This window comes from Lytechinus pictus, chromosome 15 (genome assembly GCF_037042905.1).
Source record: "Lytechinus pictus isolate F3 Inbred chromosome 15, Lp3.0, whole genome shotgun sequence".
NCBI lineage: Eukaryota > Metazoa > Echinodermata > Echinoidea > Temnopleuroida > Toxopneustidae > Lytechinus > Lytechinus pictus.
The window spans coordinates 10050505-10071081 of NC_087259.1; the positions used below are offsets into that span (position 1 = coordinate 10050505).

General features: G+C 39.2%; 1 protein-coding gene across 1 annotated transcript; it reads left to right on the forward strand.

Annotated features, from left to right (window-relative positions):
- The first annotated feature begins 275 nt into the window (after positions 1-275).
- Positions 276-17793, forward strand: LOC129278319 (4-trimethylaminobutyraldehyde dehydrogenase-like). The gene is made up of 9 exons (XM_054914519.2): positions 276-613; positions 3047-3171; positions 8166-8311; positions 9044-9173; positions 9428-9759; positions 10544-10684; positions 11652-11840; positions 13520-13746; positions 14819-17793. Exons 2-9 carry the CDS (start codon positions 3063-3065, stop codon positions 15024-15026), a joined length of 1482 nt encoding a protein of 493 aa, XP_054770494.2. The 5' UTR covers positions 276-613; positions 3047-3062; the 3' UTR covers positions 15027-17793.
- The last annotated feature ends 2784 nt before the right edge of the window (positions 17794-20577 follow it).

Below are 20577 nucleotides of genomic sequence, written 5' to 3' on the forward strand. Positions count from 1 at the left end.
GCATGGGTATTTGTGACTACGGTCAGGGGGGCAGTCTGCCCCATCTGCCCCCCCCCCCCCCCCGTAGGTACGCTAGTGCCTGCCACCCCTCCCTGCCAACATAAGCAGCGCAATTTTGTCTGAAGGAGAGCAGCAATAGACATTCTACTTTGATCGATGAACAGGCTTAGTCCTACGATATCGTTGGAGTAAACTAACCTAAACAATCCCACAGCCATATAGAGATGTATACTAATTATTAATATATATCTCTATGCCCACAGCCCACCTCGCTCGCCCCTGGGATTCTACACAGCCACAGGCACCCTATTTGCCACACCCACCTCGCTGATAAGTGTTATGAAGTGCGAAATATGGTGAGGAATTCTAACATAGAAACCAAATGAAATAGACTTTCCATTGAATTTATTGCTAGTGATGGGTATTTTTATTACCTATTGGTTGTAAAACTAAATTGGCTTACCTTAGGTACTGCTTGAAATGTGGTGTGGATCATAATTTCATGTTTAACGAACCAATACAAATATCGATATTATTAGCTTGACATAATAACTTTTGTCTTCTCGTGGACGTGGGCGAGCATCGTTCGGTCTTTTTCTTGTCTTGGTTTTCTGTAAGTCAAAGAGATAATTTGTACCCTTGATTACATTTTCCTTGAAATGTATTAATTTAGATTGAGGCTTTACTCTAGACTACATATGTAGTCGAAGTACGGTATGATGATATTAACTATAAAGAAGTGTATGAGGTCTAATTAAGTTCCAAGTCAGCAACGGTACTGGACTGTTACTAGACTGTAGACCTCTCCCAGCTGGTGTAGCATGTGGTCGCCGAATGGGCCCGGGGCCCGACGGCCGGATAGCTGATTAGTAGGCCTAGGTATGGCAAGTTCCCCCAAGTCTGCGCACGTGTGTATCTGCTCGATTCTACTTTTTCTAGTTTTATACACAATGAACACAAACTATTCATTAAAAAAATCCGACTCAAAATGGTGGAAAAATGATTTTTGACTTGGGCATATGGCATTAGACAGCTGGCAGCCGTCTTCGAGGAGTTTTTAAACATTTTTTTATTTATTTCTCCTCGTACACAGACGGCTCACGATCGTGCAGCCGTGACTGAAGGTGAAGCCACACTGAAAAGTGTCGGCATAAAACAGGAAAATATGGCAATTTTTTTCGGGAAGTTCAGGCTACTAGAAAAATGTGATCTGAATTGATTATTGACTTGTGTTTGGCATGTATGGAAAGGGAAAATTCAGGGGCTTCTTTTGACAGTAAGGACAAGTTTATATCATATATGATCATTTTAAATAAGGATTTAGAGATAAATTGCAAACCCTTATTTTTGTGTGTGTTGAGATTGCCATTTCCCCATGCATTTCCTATGGGAAAATGAAATTTCTGTTTTGCACAATTTTTTTCACTTTGTCGCAATTTTTCATTGTGATCTGGTTTCCAAATCTTTATAAAAATCATACCATCAGAAAGAGCATAAAAAATCCTATTGGACTCTTTATGGACAAGTTTTTGGCATTAATAATTAATTTATAACAGCACTCGGAAGCTAAAAATTTGGATTTGTGTGTGTCCATTTCTTAAAACTACACAGTCTATGGCAGAGAAATGCTGAAAATTGACCTAATTTCATTCTTCTTTTTTGCAGCCAATAATTGGAATTTTTTCAAAAATGTTACATTTCTGTCAGTCTGAAGTTAATTTCTTTTCAATTTCACAAAGAAAATATGATATTTTCTTGAAATAAGAAAAATAATTTTTTTCTCCAGACACCCTACCATTAGGGTGTTAACAATGCAAAATCTCCCCGACGGGGCTCATCGATTTTTGTCTTTGTTATATAAAAATGTACAAAATGAACTGGACCAAAATAAAATTCTGTTTTGGCCTGAAATGCACCAAAATGGGGAAAAATAAACTTAAAAAGGAAAAGAAAACAGTGACTTCCGCTGTCGCGCAACTCCCACTTCCCTGGTTTATCCAAACTTAATACATAAACATATGGCCATTGAGTCCCTGTACAGATCGAGTTACAACTTCGGTATGTAATTGGTGAGTGGAGCCAACAGAGTTCAGCGGAACAACCAATATAACAGAGGTCGAAGCTTTTGGTCTCTAGAGGGCATTTCATGTGACGGCCTCAAATACAAAATTATTTTCTTATTGCAGCCTTTCTCATCAAAATCCCTGAATCAGGTGCAAAGTGAATGGGTGCGCAGACATGTCGTGGGGCACCATTTTGTTTTGTTCAATCTGAAAATAACTGCCCAAGAAAATCATACATTTCTTTCAAAATTGTGCAAGATATTTGGAACACTTATAAGGAACATCAACTGAGTGAAAGATTTTGTGAAATAAAAAGAAATTCATGTTAAATTTTAACTAAAAATCGTTAGGTGGGCAGACTTGGGGACCACCATAGTTATACCCCATACCGCCAGTACCAAACGGCTACACTGCATTTTAAAGTTTTAACAGATCTATGTAAAATATAGAGTTTAAATTATGTATTAATCCAGGGTGGCCTCATTTGCCCCATTGGACGTGTTGAGTTCATAGGCATCCATTAAGACAAAAAAAAAGAGGGAAAGTGATGAAATTTACCACAGTTCTGGCATGCACAAATACCTTACACTTGTAAGTAAACTGAGATAAAGTTAGCACACATGAATAGGTAGGTACAGTACTTGCCTCTCTAAAGTGGCAATGCTACTTTCAAAATTTTGCTTTTGAGATGCTGCTGGTTTTGTGCTCCTGGCCATGTGCACTGGGCTGTGAGACGTTCTCTATGCTCAGAATCTGTGCTAAGGAACTGTCTCAAATACTACACAAACGGGAATCCATTTGACCCTACCATTCTTGAGCAGTGATTTAAAGACTAACAGGCGGCCTTTTTACCCCATGGCCTTACAGTTGTATTTACCCCCTACTCTCCCCTACATGTATGTAGTCAGATGCAGTACCTGCATGTTTATTATGTTCCAAATACTGTAACTCTTAATGTTCTATTTAATCATCATTTTTCTTAGATTAACCCGTCTAAAGATGTCGGACACTGTCTTGACAGCACCCCTAAGTTTCATCAATGGTGAAAGGGTCTCACCTACAAATACTGATGATACCCAGGACTTCAAAGTATATGAGCCAGCCACTGGTAAGCCTCTCTTTTTCTTTTTTTAATTTGTCCCTGCAGCAGGGTACAGGAGATAATTTTTTTCTAGATGGGATTTTTATATTCACATTCGGGCAATTGCTGTATTTTGGGGGCTGTTTCTTTCATTTGAAGTGCTGCTTTGTTTGGGCCACAAGCAGCTATGGGATAAATGCAAGATGTCATTCTGCAGCATGTGGAATATTGATTTTCTAAATGCATGTTCTTAGATAGTTTTTGTGGCAGAGGGGGACTTCAGAAAAGGTGGTCACCCCAGAGCATTCCATTTGGGGAATTTCAGGGCTATGGGCTAATTGTTACAATGGCAAAATTGCCCGTCACCCTCCTGTACTTCCTACACTGAACTGCAGTAGACTTCGCCCATGTGTGTGTTACATGTAGGTTTACTAGCAGAGGGGCATTTTCACGGTAACTGACATTACACGGCACAATGTTTTCACACCTTTCATTGTGTGTATCTCTAAAACAACAAATGATGGGAGTTTGCTTTTGATAGAGTTAATAAAGTGAACCTTGCTGTATAACCTGATACTAAGTTTTCCTATGTAACCACATTTTTTTACGCATCAGCAAGCAAAAATGTGTCGGTAACTGACATTACGCAAAAGGACATGCAATTTCAGGGTGTTCATTAAAATTGAAATATCTCATGTCCCTGAGTAGATAGAGTTATAATTTGAATATGTAAATATACCTCTGTTACTAGGTTAAGATGTGTCAAAATATTCAACAATTCGTTTTTGTCTTTTGGGGGCTATGATAATTTTTCCACAACCATGCTAGTAACTGACATTACGGTAACTGACATTACACTTAATTTGCCATAGAGATATACACATGGAAGTCAAATGTGTGGAATCATTGCATTGTATCTTCTGTGCAGAGCTTCACATGAAAGTGAGCTTGATGTGGAAGTATACCCGAGTTTCTAGGAACATTTCAATGAAAAAACTTTTTCTTTTTCTTAATTCCTTTCTTTGATTTGAACATTTTTATCATTACTTGTCGGTAACTGACAATACACATTAACATTTACCAGTGCTATATGATTTTCAAAGGCATAATTTTCTTGATACTTATATGTAAGGCTTTTTAAAATCATAAAAGTTTCATAATACTTCACATTTTTAATTATCAAAAGATAAGAAATGTATGTTTTACTTACTCGGGGGGGGGGGGGGGTCATAGCAGCTACATGTTTTCCTATAGTAATTTAATATTGCATTGACTGTACACATGGATTTTTCTGACTATACACCCATAATATATTCATCAGTTTTATATTGACTTTTTAAACCTTTTCCTTCTCCAACCTCCCCCTCCCCTCAAAAAAGGCAAAATGAATAAGGGTCTCCTCCCCTAGGCTACATGTACCCCTCCCCTGAATCTCATGCAGCCATGTATTTTTATTGATTTCTATTCTGGTCAGTGCAAGCGATGCTTGTTCATATCTGTCGGATTTCAATTCTCTTCATAATTTGTTTAATCATTCCCTTTGCTTATTTCTTTTTTAAACTGTCAACAAAAAATAAACTCCAGCTTCTAAACTGAAAATGAACTATTTGTAAATTAGAAAAAAAAAAACAGTTTTAGTAGATCCATGCAACATTGATCAGAACTGTCAAATTTCACTTTTCATCTATACTTGTAAACCAAAAACAAAATTGTATCACACATCCACACTACTAACAGGTATAAAAACCAGGAATATACTTTTAGCGAGGCAATACTCAAAAGAATCCTAGAAACTAAAAAAGGGACACTGGAAATCCCCTTCATCACAATGTTAAGCTTTAAAAATGTTGCAGATTTAGGCAATAGGTTGGGAAAAGTACCCCCTACCCCCCCCCCCCCCCGAAAATCAAACAAAAAATTGTCTGATACAATTAGGTACTTGGTAAGTGCATGTACAAAACAATTTCATAGTAATTTTTTTTTGCCTGATGGGAATGCAACTTCCTTCATAATTTCATATAGTATTCCTTGTGAACTATACCTTTTAAAAGTCAATAGCAAGCTCCTTCTGGTGTGACTTTTAAAGTGAAAGACTTAAATAACAAGTATACAATATTTCTTCACCATAAAATTGACCACATATTTGCATTTCAATATTGGTAACCAACGTTTTATCATGGTAACTGACATTACATCTCGGTAACTGACATTACATTTTCCACTTGGTAATTGACATTACATATATTTAATGGTACCCTATGGCTTCATTGTTAATTGGTAATCTTTAATTTTGGCGTAGAAGGGAGGGGTGTTACCTAGAGAGGAAATCTACCAAGTTTCATTTAATATATCCTCTTTTCCAGGAAATTAGAAAAAAAAAGTTCATGTTTTCGGTAACTGACATTACATACCATATCACATACTTCATCAATGTTTTTTTATCAGATGAATAAATTACTGGTGTTCTTTCTGTGGGATTTTAAAAAGTGTTATAATAGCAAGCTAAATCACAGGCGAAAACATCATGATCAAACCTGTTCTTTAAAAATCTGTCAAAACAAAATATGTATCAATATACTATTTTCAACACTAATTTGTATCCATACTTTGGCAGCCATTTTGAAATAAAAAATGGCTGCCAGAGTCGGAAATTTTTTTGTCTCGGAAACTTCAGGTCTTGTTTTATTAAAAAACATAAAGCATTTGACATGAATATCAACTTGATTTTTTTGCCTCTGTGTCCATCTGTGGTGAAAATGCCCAGATGGTCTAATTCTCAGATCGTCTAATCCACTAATACCCCTTTCATAAACCCATCCTCCAATTATCCGCCTAAGATTAATGCGGATAATTCAATAAAATTGCATTCACATACTCCGAAAATAATCCGCACTATTTTTCACGAGCGCCCGACCAGAAAAAAGGTGGATAATTGTCATGGCAACTGCACACACCCCCTCCGATGGGGGTGTGTTGGAAAAGGATGACCTTGTGACCGCACCATGGCAATTATCCGCATTACTTTGGAAATGCGTCCATAGAGTCAAAATCTGGTCCCGATGCCGCTATTATGCGGATAATTGCAGCATCGAAATAATGCGGATAACTCTGGTCCCGCTCCGATTTTACGACCAAATTATGCGGATATTATCCGCATAATTGGGTTTATGAAAGGGGTATTAGTCTGCTACCAATTTGGTCCAATTACTATTCAGTCTAACCATTACTTGGTGTAAGTCATCTTTTGGTCTTATGCCCAGATGGTCTAAATTCTGTATTGTCTAAGTACTTTGTACTATTTTTCACTTACCTAAATAATATTTTTTGACTAAACGGTTCATAATCACATAGATTTTTTATCATTATTAGACAAAGAGGGTAGTCATAGTAGATAAAATGTGTATAGCCTGCCATAACTGGCAATTAGACAAAATTGTAAAGGGGCTTACTGGTAAACTAAGCTTTTTATTTTGCCTATAGTAAATATAAAAAGTAGGATTATTTAGACCAAGAGGAAAGATAGCCCAAATGCAAAATCAAACCAAATGTAGACCAATTATCAATTTACCATGAGAATAATTGGTCAAACTCTCGCTCTAGGTTTACATGTTTCGTACAAATTCTAGGGAAGGTATAACAGCAACCTTGGAAAGAATGCCTCACTAATCCACCGCATTTGAAAGTATATTATGTTTTTTTTTTTTTTAGTTTAAAATAGGAGTAATGAAAGAGCAAATAATCTTTTATAGAATGTATGGAATTATGGGAATCTGGGTTATACAATAAATACCAAAAACAAGTTGAGTAGAAGAATTAAATCATATTCTTTTACAAAGTTGCTGCTTTTAGTACTTTATTATTTTTCAAAAATGTATTAGCAAAATGGTAAATGGAAGCGTTATCAGGATTTCTAATGCACATCGGAAAGGATATCCTCTGCTTTTTATTCTTCTGATAAGGAGCTTAGATGAGGTCATTCAGAATGATATATGAGGTCACAGTGACGTACCCAGAGCACTTTGTCAGAAGGGGCAATATTATTCTGAAAAAGGGGGGGGGGGGATATGATGCCAAAGGTCACTGGGCTGGCTCACTGTTATTTGTAAGAAATATCTGACTTCAGGCAATCATCATCCAGGGCCATCCAAATTCTGCAGGGGGGGACACTACATGTACCGTCCCCCCAGCCCCCCCCCCCCCCCCCCCGTACGCTAGGGAGGTCACAGATTTACTTTGAGAGTCTCAAAGTACAAGGTCCAATGCAAGTACTGTGTTGTACATCTGGAAACTGTAATTTCAAAGGGCAACCTCTCCTGTTTTATGAAATCGGATGTAGAAAGACATCTACTCTGTGTACACAATTCTAGAACATATATTTTGCCTGGGGCAATAAATGTTTGCAAGTACAGTGTTCGGTGCTGATGTCAATTGCATAATTCAGGCTTGATTTATTAGCTCCAAAATCAACTATGGGTTTGGAAGTAATTTTTTATTGTTACTAGGCAAAGAACATTTAAAACCCCTGATACATCAAGACATAATGCTCTTCATCACGATAAAAGTTATCAGTTTTCTGTTGTCAAAAAAAAAAAAATTCAGTGTTCTGATTTTCGATTTTACTTTTTTTCTCAGTTGATACAAAGCAGTTTTGAATAGCAAGATCTGTATGAACATTTTGTCTTGTCTTTGATACAGAATTTCTGCTGAAACATGTACATGACCATTGTTTTGTTTATTTATAGTATAAGTTGCTATATTTTGGTAATTAACTTTGAGGCTTTGCTTTCCACATTGTGTTTTCCTTGAATTTTCTGTGAACTTCTTCCAAATTTCTATGATTTTTCACTTTTAACTTATTGTGGATATAACACATTTAATACCAAGTAGTCAATTGAACACTACAAATACATGTTCATCTGTAAAAATCCATACATGTATATGACAAACATTTATAAAGTGGATGACATACAAAATATTTAAAGAAATAAATGTTGAATAATTGCTCGTTGTTGTACATGTAGGTAAGGTGCTTTGTGAGTGCAAGAGTTCCAGCAAAGAGGATGTAGACCGGGCCGTGCAGTCTGCCAAGGAAGCTTTTGAAGTCTGGTCCGAGGTCTCAGCCTTGGAGAGGGGACGTATCTTGCAGAAGACTGCAAGGAAACTAGAGGTGAGATATAAAAGGGAATACTTTTGCATAGCGAATTTGATTAGCATTTGTGGTCATAAGAGAAAAGCTCTCAACTAAGTTCGATACATTCGTATAAAAATTCTGCCTCATTGCATCGTTTTTGTGTAGCAGTCTTTTAAAAACATGGAGCAAATAGCGATGCGAATCATGCGATACCAGGAAAATTATTTCCTGGATAATGACTTCTGGATAATCTTAATTTTGAGATGGAAAAGAATCTTTGCCATGTCCATGTTTTGGTAGAAGATATGTTCTAATAGTAAATTTGAAACTAAATGGAAATGGGGGAGCAAATTTCTGTCAAATTTCAAGTTGTGAAGTCAAATAGAAAACAAGGAACAAGAGAAGCTTTGATACTAGCTTTCCATGGACTGCTTGGAAGTTTGATTGAGATTGCACACGGTGCGCATCTCATACATGTACTTCAGTGAACCTCACATTTCAAGCATTGTTGTCACTGAGTTTTTGCATTCAATCAAGTATTCATGTAGGTTATTCTTGGTCACTTTTCATGTATTATATACATGTACTTGTGTCTTGTCTTAAAGCGTAGGATTTGCTTTTCGATCTCAATAAAATATTCAAAATCCATTTTGGGCGACTTATTGTTGGTTTTCGGGTGGCGGTCACATTTTTGTTATTTTTTCATTATTGCAATGCAAGTCCAATTATTTAACTGCTTCCTGTCCAACCTCACTTATCTGTATTCAGGAGAGACTGGAGGAATTGGCCGTTTTGGAAACAAGGAACAATGGCAAACCTATATGGGAGGCTAGAGAGGATATCAAGAACATCATAGAGTGTCTGGACTACTTTGGCGGCCTGGCTCCAGGAATAGTTGGTAAGACAGACTTTTATGTAATTAGTGTGCTTCTTAATGCATGTGCGCAAGTTGCACCCCTGTCACTCCCACAAAGTCAGGTGATGTACATTATGCGCGAGCCACTAGGCGTCTTTGCCAATTTTCGAGATTTGGAACTACATGTACCTGTACATATGAATATCCTACCTAAAAAGGCTGTAATTCAGAATGACATTGACACTTAGGTGTTATAAGTTCTATCCCTTTCTTTTCTGTGATGTGTACTTCTACAGGAGAGCATGTGCCCTGCGCAGGAGGGTCTTTTGGTTACACCAGGCGTGAACCCCTAGGAGTCTGCGCAGGTATAGGGGCGTGGAACTACCCCCTGCCCAACATCGGCTGGAAGGCCGCACCCGCCCTGGCCTGCGGGAACACCATGGTGTACAAACCATCCCCCTTTACCCCCATCACCGCACCCATCCTGGCCGAGGTCTTTGTCGAGTGTGGACTTCCGAAGGGGGCGTTTAATGTTGTCCAGGGGCAAGGGCAGACGGGAGAGTATCTTTCCAAGCATCCTGAAGTGGCCAAGGTGTCTTTCACTGGTAGTGTGCCTACAGGAAAGAAGGTGAGATTTCTCCACTATCACCTGTCAGTCATTATATGTGTTTGTTTGTTTGGTGTTCGTTTTTTGCAGTGCTTTTTAGGCAATTTTGTGTGTAAAGATCAGCTGTGTTTCATGTTTTCAGTGCCTATAAGGCCATTGTTCATTCAGACAGGAAGATCAGATTTATCCACTCTCAACTGTCAGTCATTTCATGTGTGATGGTTCTTCTTTTTTTTTTCATTTAATATTTAATTGTGTTTTAGATTTTCCTCATGGTCTTTTTCTAGTCAATTTCTCCTCTGATAAGTCACCAGTTTCTAGTCTATTTTGTAGATCTTGACGTTTTTTTTTTATATGAAAGATGCATTAGGTAACTAATCTCTACACTGTTTCTTCCTTCTAAAAGGACAGCTTGATTTTTGGCCTGCTATTGACCTTCATGAAAAAATTACTTAAAAGAAATTCAAGTCTCTAAAACTACCACCCATCTCCATGGTCAAGTTCTAAGGGCGTTGGCATTGAAAGCCAAAAGCCCATTTTTTATTCTATGAAAAAATTCAAAAATTGTTAAATAGTTTTGGAGACCTTAATATTCTTTCAATTCCTTTATATACAGGTACATGCATGTATCTATCTAACTTATGCTATTATAGTTCCTTGTTTTTCAAGCATGTTTAAACAGAATACACAGGCATTCATATTACATTTGATTTTGCTCTATACGTTTTGAAACACTCAATTTGATCTTGATGCTTTGACACATTTAATTTGTTCTTCACGTTTTGAAACATTTGATTCCTTGCAGATTATGCAGAGTTGCTCCAATCGAGTTGCCAATTTGACCCTCGAACTGGGAGGCAAGTCTCCACTAATCATCTTTAACGACGCTGACATGGATAATGCCGTTAAAGGAGCCATGCTTGCCAACTTCCTAACACAAGGGCAGGTAAGTTGGGCAGCCCAAGGTTTTGTTGTTGTTTTTTTTACAATTTTTGGTAACAATCTAAAAGTGAGTTCAAACATAATCCAATAAAATGACCACCAAAGTGTTTAGTTGTATGGATAGAAAAAAAATATGTGAAATGGTACTCTTAAGAAAAAAAAGGTGTTGTTGCAGCTGAAATATTGGCAAAACAATCATGCCATTCCAGTTAGATTCCACCCCCCTCTACATTTTTCACGATAAATCCGCTGCCCTACTTTTTTCAACCATGCTGCTCGTTGACTTTTTACTTTCAAATCTCGCACAACTTTTGAAACCAAATTTGCGATACCCTGGTACGCGGTTACGAAATTACGCAACATTATGTAAGTGCATGTCAGACCCAAAACTGCTCAAAAACTTGAATTCATGTAGAAATCAAATGCAAATTGTGTATTTAGCAAAATTTTGTAAATGTATCATTATTTCTACCTTTACTGATGAAACTTAATTAATTTTGTGTTGTTTATGATCAGAATTAAGTCTGCAACAGTTTCCATCGAAAAAACAAAAAACTAAAAGTAAAAAACAAAGAAATACACAAGAAATTTTTAAAAAATAAAATAAAATACATAAGAAAAAAATTGCGATACCATTTTTTAAAAAGTACATTTGATTGGGAACCTATGAAGAGTCTGTGAATAAAAAAATAGCAGTTTTGGGACCACATTATAATTGATTAGAGCAAATGTTTTATTTCATGCATAAATTGGCATACTTAATTCAGAAAAATCTTATTATTAAAAAAAAATTAACCATACAGCCTTTGTTTACTGCATTTATCTATTTTCATTACATTATTAGCATTATTATTGTTACTATTATTATTTTTGTACATGTTTTTTTTTTTGGGGGGGGGGGTGGTTGTTGGGCAATAGTCTATTCAAACTAGAATAAGAAAATTCTGCCATTTACTTTTGTGTGCTTGAAGGTCTGCTGTAATGGGACAAGGGTCTATGTTCAGAGGGACATCCACGATAAGTTCCTGGAGAACTTTGTCAACAAGACCAAGACCTTAAAGATAGGAGACCCTCTGAAGGAAGACACTATGATGGGTGCGGTCATCAACGAAGGTCAAATGTCAAAGATCCTGGGATATATTGATGGCGCCAAGAAAGAGGTATATTACAGTATAATGAATTTATTTCATTGAATTTTGCAGTCAACATATATTTTGACGTCCCTGCCCACCTTAGGTAATTGCTGTAGGCATTATGGTTTCGGAGCATCCTTCCATCTATCCTGCTTTCGTTCTTGTGATATCAAAAGAACCGCTTCAGGGATCAAATTCAAACTTGGTCCAAGTACATGTATGCAAATAAGAGTAATCATGATCTGATTTAGATGTAGGGGTCATGAGGACAGAGGTCAAAGGTTGCAATGGTCATTGTATACTGTACTGAGGTCGATTGATCAATCATACATCTTTGTAAGACGGTACACTGGTCTGTAAATAGACTTGATACAATTTTGGTAAAACTGTAGAAAAGTACATTGTAATTGGGGAGTTTTACAATTGTGACATCACACTTGTTGGTCACATTGCCAATGGGAGGATGTCCACATCATAGTGATCTTAACATTCATTTCATAGCTTTCTTCTTTTTTTTTCAATTTTTCTCACTCTTTCATCAATTTTTTTTCTTGATTTTTCCGTTTTCACATAAGCTAGCTTGTTCCCAGAGTTTAATTTTCCTTTAAAAATTTATTTAATTGTTCAATTCTCACTTTCGGCGCATGAAATGATTAGGCATCTCATGATAATGGATTTAGAGATGCATGGTTTGTGAAATGCTCATACCTTGATGTATACAGCTCTGAAGAAAAACAAATTGTGAACCACTCATGGAATGCGATACTGTAATAAATTATCATTTAATTGACATCCATATGGTATGAATGATGCCACTGAAATACTATTATTTGTATTAATTTTGTATAATTTCTAAATTGGCTATCAAATTGCAATGGTACGGTCATCAAGTGGAGGTTTAAATTGATTGTTTATCTATAAATAGCAATTCACTGTAGCATAAAGAATTTACTGTTTCTATCATTGAATTATGCAAAAAAAAAAATTATCGTATCTTATTATTTATTAATAGAACATATGTGTTCTTGCGGAGGATAATTGATTGTTTTTTCACAGCATGGATGTTTGTGGACTATTTCCGGAAAACACTTCATCATGTACACTCATACATGTACTTATATAATACATTTATCATTGTAATCACTGTAATTGAGTTAACCCTTATAGAGCCATGTGATTTAGATGGGGGGGGGGGGTGAAAGGGAGGGATGGGAGGTGGTTCATTCCCCCCCCCCCCTCCCCCGAGATCTTGGTCCTTGACCACAGGTTCGGGATGAATTTACATAATCTCCAAAACTTTTTTGTTGTATTACTTTGAAAATCTGATTAATTATGGATTTATTACACTAACTTATGCATGAAATCATTCTCTAATTCATTAAATGAAACTCCTAATTGCTCATGTGTTGTCTGTATACCTGTATATTTTGTGACATCTCACACATTCTCTGGTGGATGTAACCCTACCCCCCCCCCAAAAAAAAAAAAAAATGGGTTCAGTACAAAATAGAGTTTGGAATGAACAGGTCACCTTGTCATGAAAATTATTAGCACTTTAAATCAAGATACTAGCTCTTGAATCAAATATTCAGATATGACAATCATTGCAGCATCCATGACTGACTAGTGCCACTAACATTCATATGCAGAATATCCAGCTATCATATCACCTGATGATTATTAGATCCTACCATTGCCTTTTTCAGGGTGCCACTCTGCATTGCGGAGGGGGTAGGCACAGCCCGCCTGACCAGAACTGCCAAGAGGGTTACTACGTCAGCCCAACCGTCCTCAGCGTTAACGATGACATGACGGTTGCTAGGGAGGAGGTCTTTGGGCCGGTCGTCTGCGTCATGCCCTTTGACACGGAGAAAGAGGTCATCAAGCGAGCCAACGATACAGACTATGGCTTGGCCAGCGGTGTTTTTACAACGTAAGTATCCTGGGGAGCATTTCATGAACGGACTAACCAGACGTTTGATCTGACAAGTCCTGTTTTAGCCGACAGTTACCATAGGGACCATGTTCCTTAGCCAATCAAAAATCAAGGAAAGTTGTCAGACCCGACAACCTGTCCGACAACGAATGTTGACATGCTCCCCTGATTGACCACCATATTTTTTTAACCTTAGACCTTGTCTGATTAAAGAGACTATGAATTCCTGTGATATGTTTGCTCTAATGTTTAAAAAAAAAGTTCTCTTCATGCAAGGAAATTTGTACCTTTAGTAATGGCAGGTATAGTAAGGTTTTTTTTATATTTAATATTTAAATGATATGCAGCTACATGTAACAGTTGAAAGTGTAGATGTCTATAATACCCCCGCATCCCTGTCTGTCAACTCCTCTCTCTTCTCCCCTTTCTTCATTGTATTCTCGTTATCCCTTCCACCTCCTTGCTCTAGCTTCATTCCACCACCCCACCCCCTTCTACCCTCGTCTCCTCCCCTAGCTCTCCCCTATTTCCTTATTTTCTCTTCATTTTTCCCCTCTCAATATCTCTCCCTCTTTCCCCTTACACTTTCATCTTCTTCACCACTTCATAGTTTCCTCTTCCACTTTCCCCCTTTCCTTCTGCCTTTCCTTCTGCAGTGTCTCTTTCACAAGTTATCATTTTTCTATCTCTCCCTTCCTTCCCATTTTTAACCTCATTCCTATTGCTTTCTTCCCTCTCAAATCCTCCTTTTTCCTCCTCTCTTTCTTCCTCCACATCCCATTCTCCCTTCTTCCTCCTTTCTCCCTCTTCTTCCTCCTTTTCCCCTCTTCCTCCTACATGTCTCTCTCAATCTTCTTCCTATAGCTTTTGTCCCTCTTCTCTCCCTCCTCCCTCATTTCTTCTTTTTCCTCTATCCTCTCTTCACTTTCCTTCAACTAATCTATTCCCACTTCACTTCTCGCCCTCCCATCATTCCTTCCATCCATCATCTTTCCCGCCATTCTCTTTCCATGTACATTTAATTTTATTGACTCTATCTCAACCCTTCATTCCTTTCCCTGTTCATCAGTGATATCAAGCGTGCTCATCGTGTAGCGTCAAAGCTCGAAGCGGGCTTCTGCTGGATCAACAACTACAACATGAACCCGTTTGGTCTTCCGTTCGGCGGTTACAAGCAGTCCGGCCTCGGTCGTGAGAATGCCTTGGATACGATCAACCATTTCACCCAGGTTAAGAGTGTCTATGTGGAGATGGGTGATATCGACTGCCCTTACTAAATTACTAATGTATTGCCAAGCCCACTTTACAGATAACAACTCAATGATTCCATGATGGTAGCTCAAGCAACAATCGCTCCTTTGGAAAATCTGCACATCACTAACCCTAAAGGACGGGGGGGGGCCATGATGGTCCCCCCGTCGACGCTTCGCGCAATATTTCCGAAACGCAAAAAGATAGCCCCGCAAAATTTAATGACTTTTTTCTTTGAAGTCTTGGCAACTTTTGAGACCAAATTCGCGACATACTGGTATAGCATCGCGACGTCACGTGACTTTTTACGAAACAATGTCATGCCAAAAATGGCTCATTTTTATACTTTGTGTACAAAGTCAATGGGAAATGAAAGTCATAAAAGGGTGATTATTTTTCGTTCTTATTGGTCTGCTTAATTAATTTGGGGTTTAATTTAGTTGTTAAATGGTCTGTAATAGTTTCCATTGAAAAAAACAATGAAAAACAAAAGATGAAAAAAGAAGGAAATATATAAGAAATTCTAAAAACAAAGAAATACATAAGGAAAAATTGGCTTTCGCAATTTTTCTTTGTGTAAATTAGATTATAAAGATGACATCTGCAAAAAAGAATAATATTTGAAGTGAAATTGGGTGTTAAATGTGCAAATAATGTTTTTCATGAATAAATTTGCATATTTTTTTTATACTGTCTTGTAGTTTATGTGGTAAAGAATGTGTGTGCCAAATTTCGGCGCGATGAACGGCGGCCACGATCAGAAGAGGGGCCATCATGCCCCCCCCCCCCATCCTCAATACATCTCAAATAGCCCAGCCCTTTTAGGGTTAAGTCAAAATTGAAAGCCGAGGGGCATTTCATGAAAAGTTTCAAAGATTTTTCACAGACTAAATTGCTAAACTATTTGGGTGGCCTCCTGATCTAGTGGTCAAGACTATCGTCTTTCAATCTGAAGGACGTGGGTTCGATTCCAAGCCATGGCGTGTTTTCCTTCAGCAAGAAATTTACCCACATTGTGCTACACTCAACCCAGGTGAGGTAAATGGGTACCGGCTGGTAGTAATTCCTCAAAAAGCTGTGTGCACCGGAATAGGTAGACTATCTTAGCCGGGGTAATATAGGAGCGATTTGAGCACCTACATGTAGCAAGGTGGATACTTGCGCTATACAAAACCTATATTATTATTATTGCCCTTAGCCGATAAAATGGAAGGATTTTTAGTAGCTTGTAACAATAGTCAGTGGAAATTAATGACTATTTGTCTCATGAAATTCTCCCCATAATCGTAAAGCCCTTTTGTAACTTAAACTCTGCATTTACATGTACGTCTTCTTATGAATTAAGAAAAGAGAATCGTTGCAGGAGCATTAGCCAATGAAAGGTCACCAAATTCGAGTACTTGGAAAATACAGTACGAACTATAGAGTCTTATATAATCTTCATTATTGTTGCTCATTTGATTATATTGTTTTTCGACTGTAACAAGTTTCAGTGTATGATACATGTATTTACCACATGTTTGAACTTATCAATTTAAAGATTATGTGCATTTTTATTTACTCTATTAACTCTGCTGAAATAATTATACTCTCTTTCATATGTGTTTTGTTTGAGTATTTTTATTGTAATTCAATAAAATTGAAGTGTTTCTGTCCATGGGTACGATGGTCAGCCTGGGTCCAGGTTTTTTCTACGGCTACTGTCCAAAATTAGAGAGATATTATTCAAGATTATCATATATTGAAGTTAAAATTTACAAGAATATGAAAGAGTGGCCCCTTAGTTTATCAATTCTTGTTCCTCTGAAACCATGCACAAAAAAGACAATGGTATAGATTTGATTTTTTTCCATGTTTAGGTAAAATGGATGAAGTGAATGGAAAACAAAAAATATATATTTTATTTTCAGGGGCTACTTTCCAACAACGTACTGCCTAAATCTGTAACATTGGATGAGCTTCATCATTGCAGTGAATGGGAATTTTTTTTAAAAATCATTTTCAAGGCTCTTTTGAGTATTTTGGGGGCAAAATCGCCCCAAGTCCCTGCGTAATTTTTGTTTCCCTGATGGAAACTGATCAGGGGCTGGATGCATAAAAGTTACTATTATGGTAACTTTGCCATCCAATGGTAGCAATGCTAATCAGCCAATCAGAATCAAGGATTTCAGGGCAGTTGCTATTTGATGGCAACGTTACCACAATAGTAACTTTATGCAACAGGGCCCAGAAATGTTGCAGTCACACCTGCAAAACCGATTCCAAACCGACCGATGTAAATCTTTTGGTGGGTCTCTTTCATCAGTGTGATTATGACATAGTAAGGAAAAGGAACCTTACTAACCTTACTAACAGGATAGCTTTTCAAAATGACGACCAATGACATGGAAATCAGTCAGCCAAGGTATCACCTGTTTTTATACCAATTGTTTATGTAACGGGAAAAGTAAATATTTTCTATTTGATATTAATGTGGTATTAACGGAAATGAACTAATACACTAGGCATATTTACATGTATTAAAAATATAAGTATATAAAAAAAATATATATGTGTGCATGTGCTTTAAGCAAAAATATTCATATTTCATTATACCTATATCATTTTTCCATTACAGTACTAAGTAATCTTTTTGGAAAACAAGATTCCCTTTAAATTTTGATGTATAAAGTTTGAAGATACACATCATGTGGCAGATTTATATCAATTGGAAATGAAGAGGGAGAAATTGCACTTTCTCAATGATATTCATTTTTATATATAAAAAAAATGATTCTTTTTATACAATTATAACTCCTGCTTCAGAATTGTGCTTTCATCAGTCATTTCTTTTTTTGTCAGTAATATTGCGAGGATGATGTTTTCTTTTTCTTGCGCGATATTTAATTTATTTGTTGTTGAGCAAGCCCCTTCCCCTTGGGTGCCGCCACTGTCACCCAGACTTGCACATTCTTGCCCTCACACAATTATCCCCATTAGTTTGGTATGATTTCATCAAAAGTAATCGCTTAATGCAGGCAATAAGTCATTTTGGGATCCCCCCTAGAGGGCAAGGGTCCACAAGTACAAAGGCCCATGAGGACGAGGGTCTACGAGGACAGGGGCCCACTAGTGCTAGGGCCCCCAAGGATGAGGGTCTATGAGGACAAGGCTCTATGAGAACAAGTGTTTGAGGCCAAGGGTCCACAGGGACAGGGGCCCACAAAGACGAGGGTCTATGAGGACAGGGGTCCACAAGGACCAGGGCACACTAGGACAAGGGTCTATGAGGACAAGGGCCCACAAGGATGAGGGCACACATAGACGAGGGTCTAAGAGAATGGGTTCACACGGATATGGGCCCACAAGGACAAGATTATATGAGGATAAGGGTCCACAAGGATGAAGGTCTCTATGAGGACATAGGCCCACAAGGATGAGGGTCTATGAGGACAAGGGCACACATACACGAGGGTCTAAGATGTCAAGGGTCCACAAGGACAATGGCGGGGTTTATGAGGCCAAGGGACAAAAGGATGGACCCACAAGGATGAGGACAAGGGCACATGAGGAAGAGTGCCTATGAGGCCAAGGGACACAAGGATGAGGGTCTATGACAGAGGCAGCGGAACGGTTTTCAAAGTGGGGGGGGGGCTGACCATGCGTAAAATCACAATCATATGGTAATTTTTATGTTTTTGGAAATAAGTGGGGGAAGCCACACCATCCCCCCGCAGCCCCTGTATGATGACAAGGGTCCACAAGGACGAGGGCCCACGAAGACGAGGGTCTAAGATGTCAAGGGTCCACAAGGACAATGGCGGGGTTTATGAGGCCAAGGGACAAAAGGATGGACCCACAAGGATGAGGACAAGGGCACATGAGGAAGAGTGCCTATGAGGCCAAGGGACACAAGGACGGGCCCACAAGGATTAGGGTCTATGACAGAGGCAGCGGAACGGTTTTCAAAGTGGGGGGGGGGGGGGCTGACCATGCGTAAAATCACAATCATATGGTAATTATGTTTTTAGAAAAAAGTGGGGGAAGCCACACCCTCCCCCCGCGGCCCCTTTACGATGACAAGGGTCCACAAGGACGAAGGCACATGAGGACAAGGACCTATGAGGACAAAGGCCCACAAGGACGAGGGTCTATCGGGACAAGGAAAGGGCCCACGAGGACGAGGGTCTAAGGACAAGGGCACACATACACGAGGGTCTAAGATGTCAAGGGTCCACAAGGACAAGGGCGGGGTTTGAGGGAGAATCTACCGAGGTTGTGGATCTGTCTTTGTTGCTGGCATGTGATGTCAGGTATCCGTATGGATCCCCACCCCCCGCTTCCGCGGCCCTAGTATGATGAAAGGGTCCACAAGGACGAAGGCACATGAGGACAAGGACCTATGAGGACAAAGGCCCACAAGGACGAGGGTCTATCGGGACAAGGAAAGGGCCCACGAGGACGAGGGTCTAAGGACAAGGGCACACATACACGAGGGTCTAAGATGTCAAGGGTCCACAAGGACAAGGGCGGGGTTTGAGGGAGAATCTACCGAGGTTGTGGATCTGTCTTTGTTGCTGGCATGTGATGTCAGGTATCCGTATGGATCCCCACCCCCCCGCTTCCGCGGCCCTAGTATGATGAAAGGGTCCACAAGGGCGAAGGCACTTGATGACAAGGACCTATGAGGACAAAGGCCCACAAGGACGAGGGTCTATCGGGACAAGGAAAGGGCCCACGAGGACGAGGGTCTAAGGACAAGGGCACACATACACGAGGGTCTAAGATGTCAAGGGTCCACAAGGACAAGGGCGGGGTTTGAGGGAGAATCTACCGAGGTTGTGGATCTGTCTTTGTTGCTGGCATGTGATGTCAGGTATCCGTATGGATCCCCACCCCCCGCTTCCGCGGCCCTAGTATGATGAAAGGGTCCACAAGGATGAGGACAAGGGTACACAAGGACAATGGCACATGAGAACGAGGGTATGAGGACAAGAATCCACAACGACAAGGGTACACAAGGACAAGGGACCACAAGGACATGGGCAATATTCTATGAGAACAAGGACAAAAATGAGGGCAAGGGTCCACAAGGACGAGGGTCTAAGAGAATTGGTTCACAAGGATGAGGGTCTCTATGAGGACAAAGACCCACAAGGACGAGGGTCTATGAGGACAAGGACAGGGCCCACGAGGTCGAGGGTCTACAAGGGCGGGGTTTATGAGGCCAAGGGACACAAAGACGGACCCACAAGGATGAGGACGAGGGCACATGACGAAGAGTGTCTATGAGGCCAAGGGACACAAGGAGTCAGCAGAACGGTTTCAAAAGTGGGGGGCTGACCATAATAGACGCATAAAATCACAATCATATGGTAATTTTTACGTTTTTGGAAAAAAGTGAGGACAAGGGATCACAAGGACAGGGGATCAAAAGGGCAAGGTTCTATGAGGCCAAGGGTCCACAAGGACGAGGGTCTATGAGGGCGAGGGTCCACAAGGACGAGGGTCTAAGAGAATTGGTTCACAAGGACATGGGCCCACAAGGATGAGGGTCTCTATGAGGACAAAGACCCACAAGGACGAGGGTCTATGAGG

Coding starts and splice junctions, on each gene's coding strand:
- LOC129278319 (XM_054914519.2), top strand. CDS start 3,063: ATGTCGGACACTGTCTTGACAGCACCCCTAAGTTTCATCAATGGTGAA. Junction 3,172..8,165: donor AGTATATGAGCCAGCCACTG/GTAAGCCTCTCT, acceptor TTGTACATGTAG/GTAAGGTGCTTTGTGAGTGC. Junction 13,747..14,818: donor GCCAGCGGTGTTTTTACAAC/GTAAGTATCCTG, acceptor CCTGTTCATCAG/TGATATCAAGCGTGCTCATC.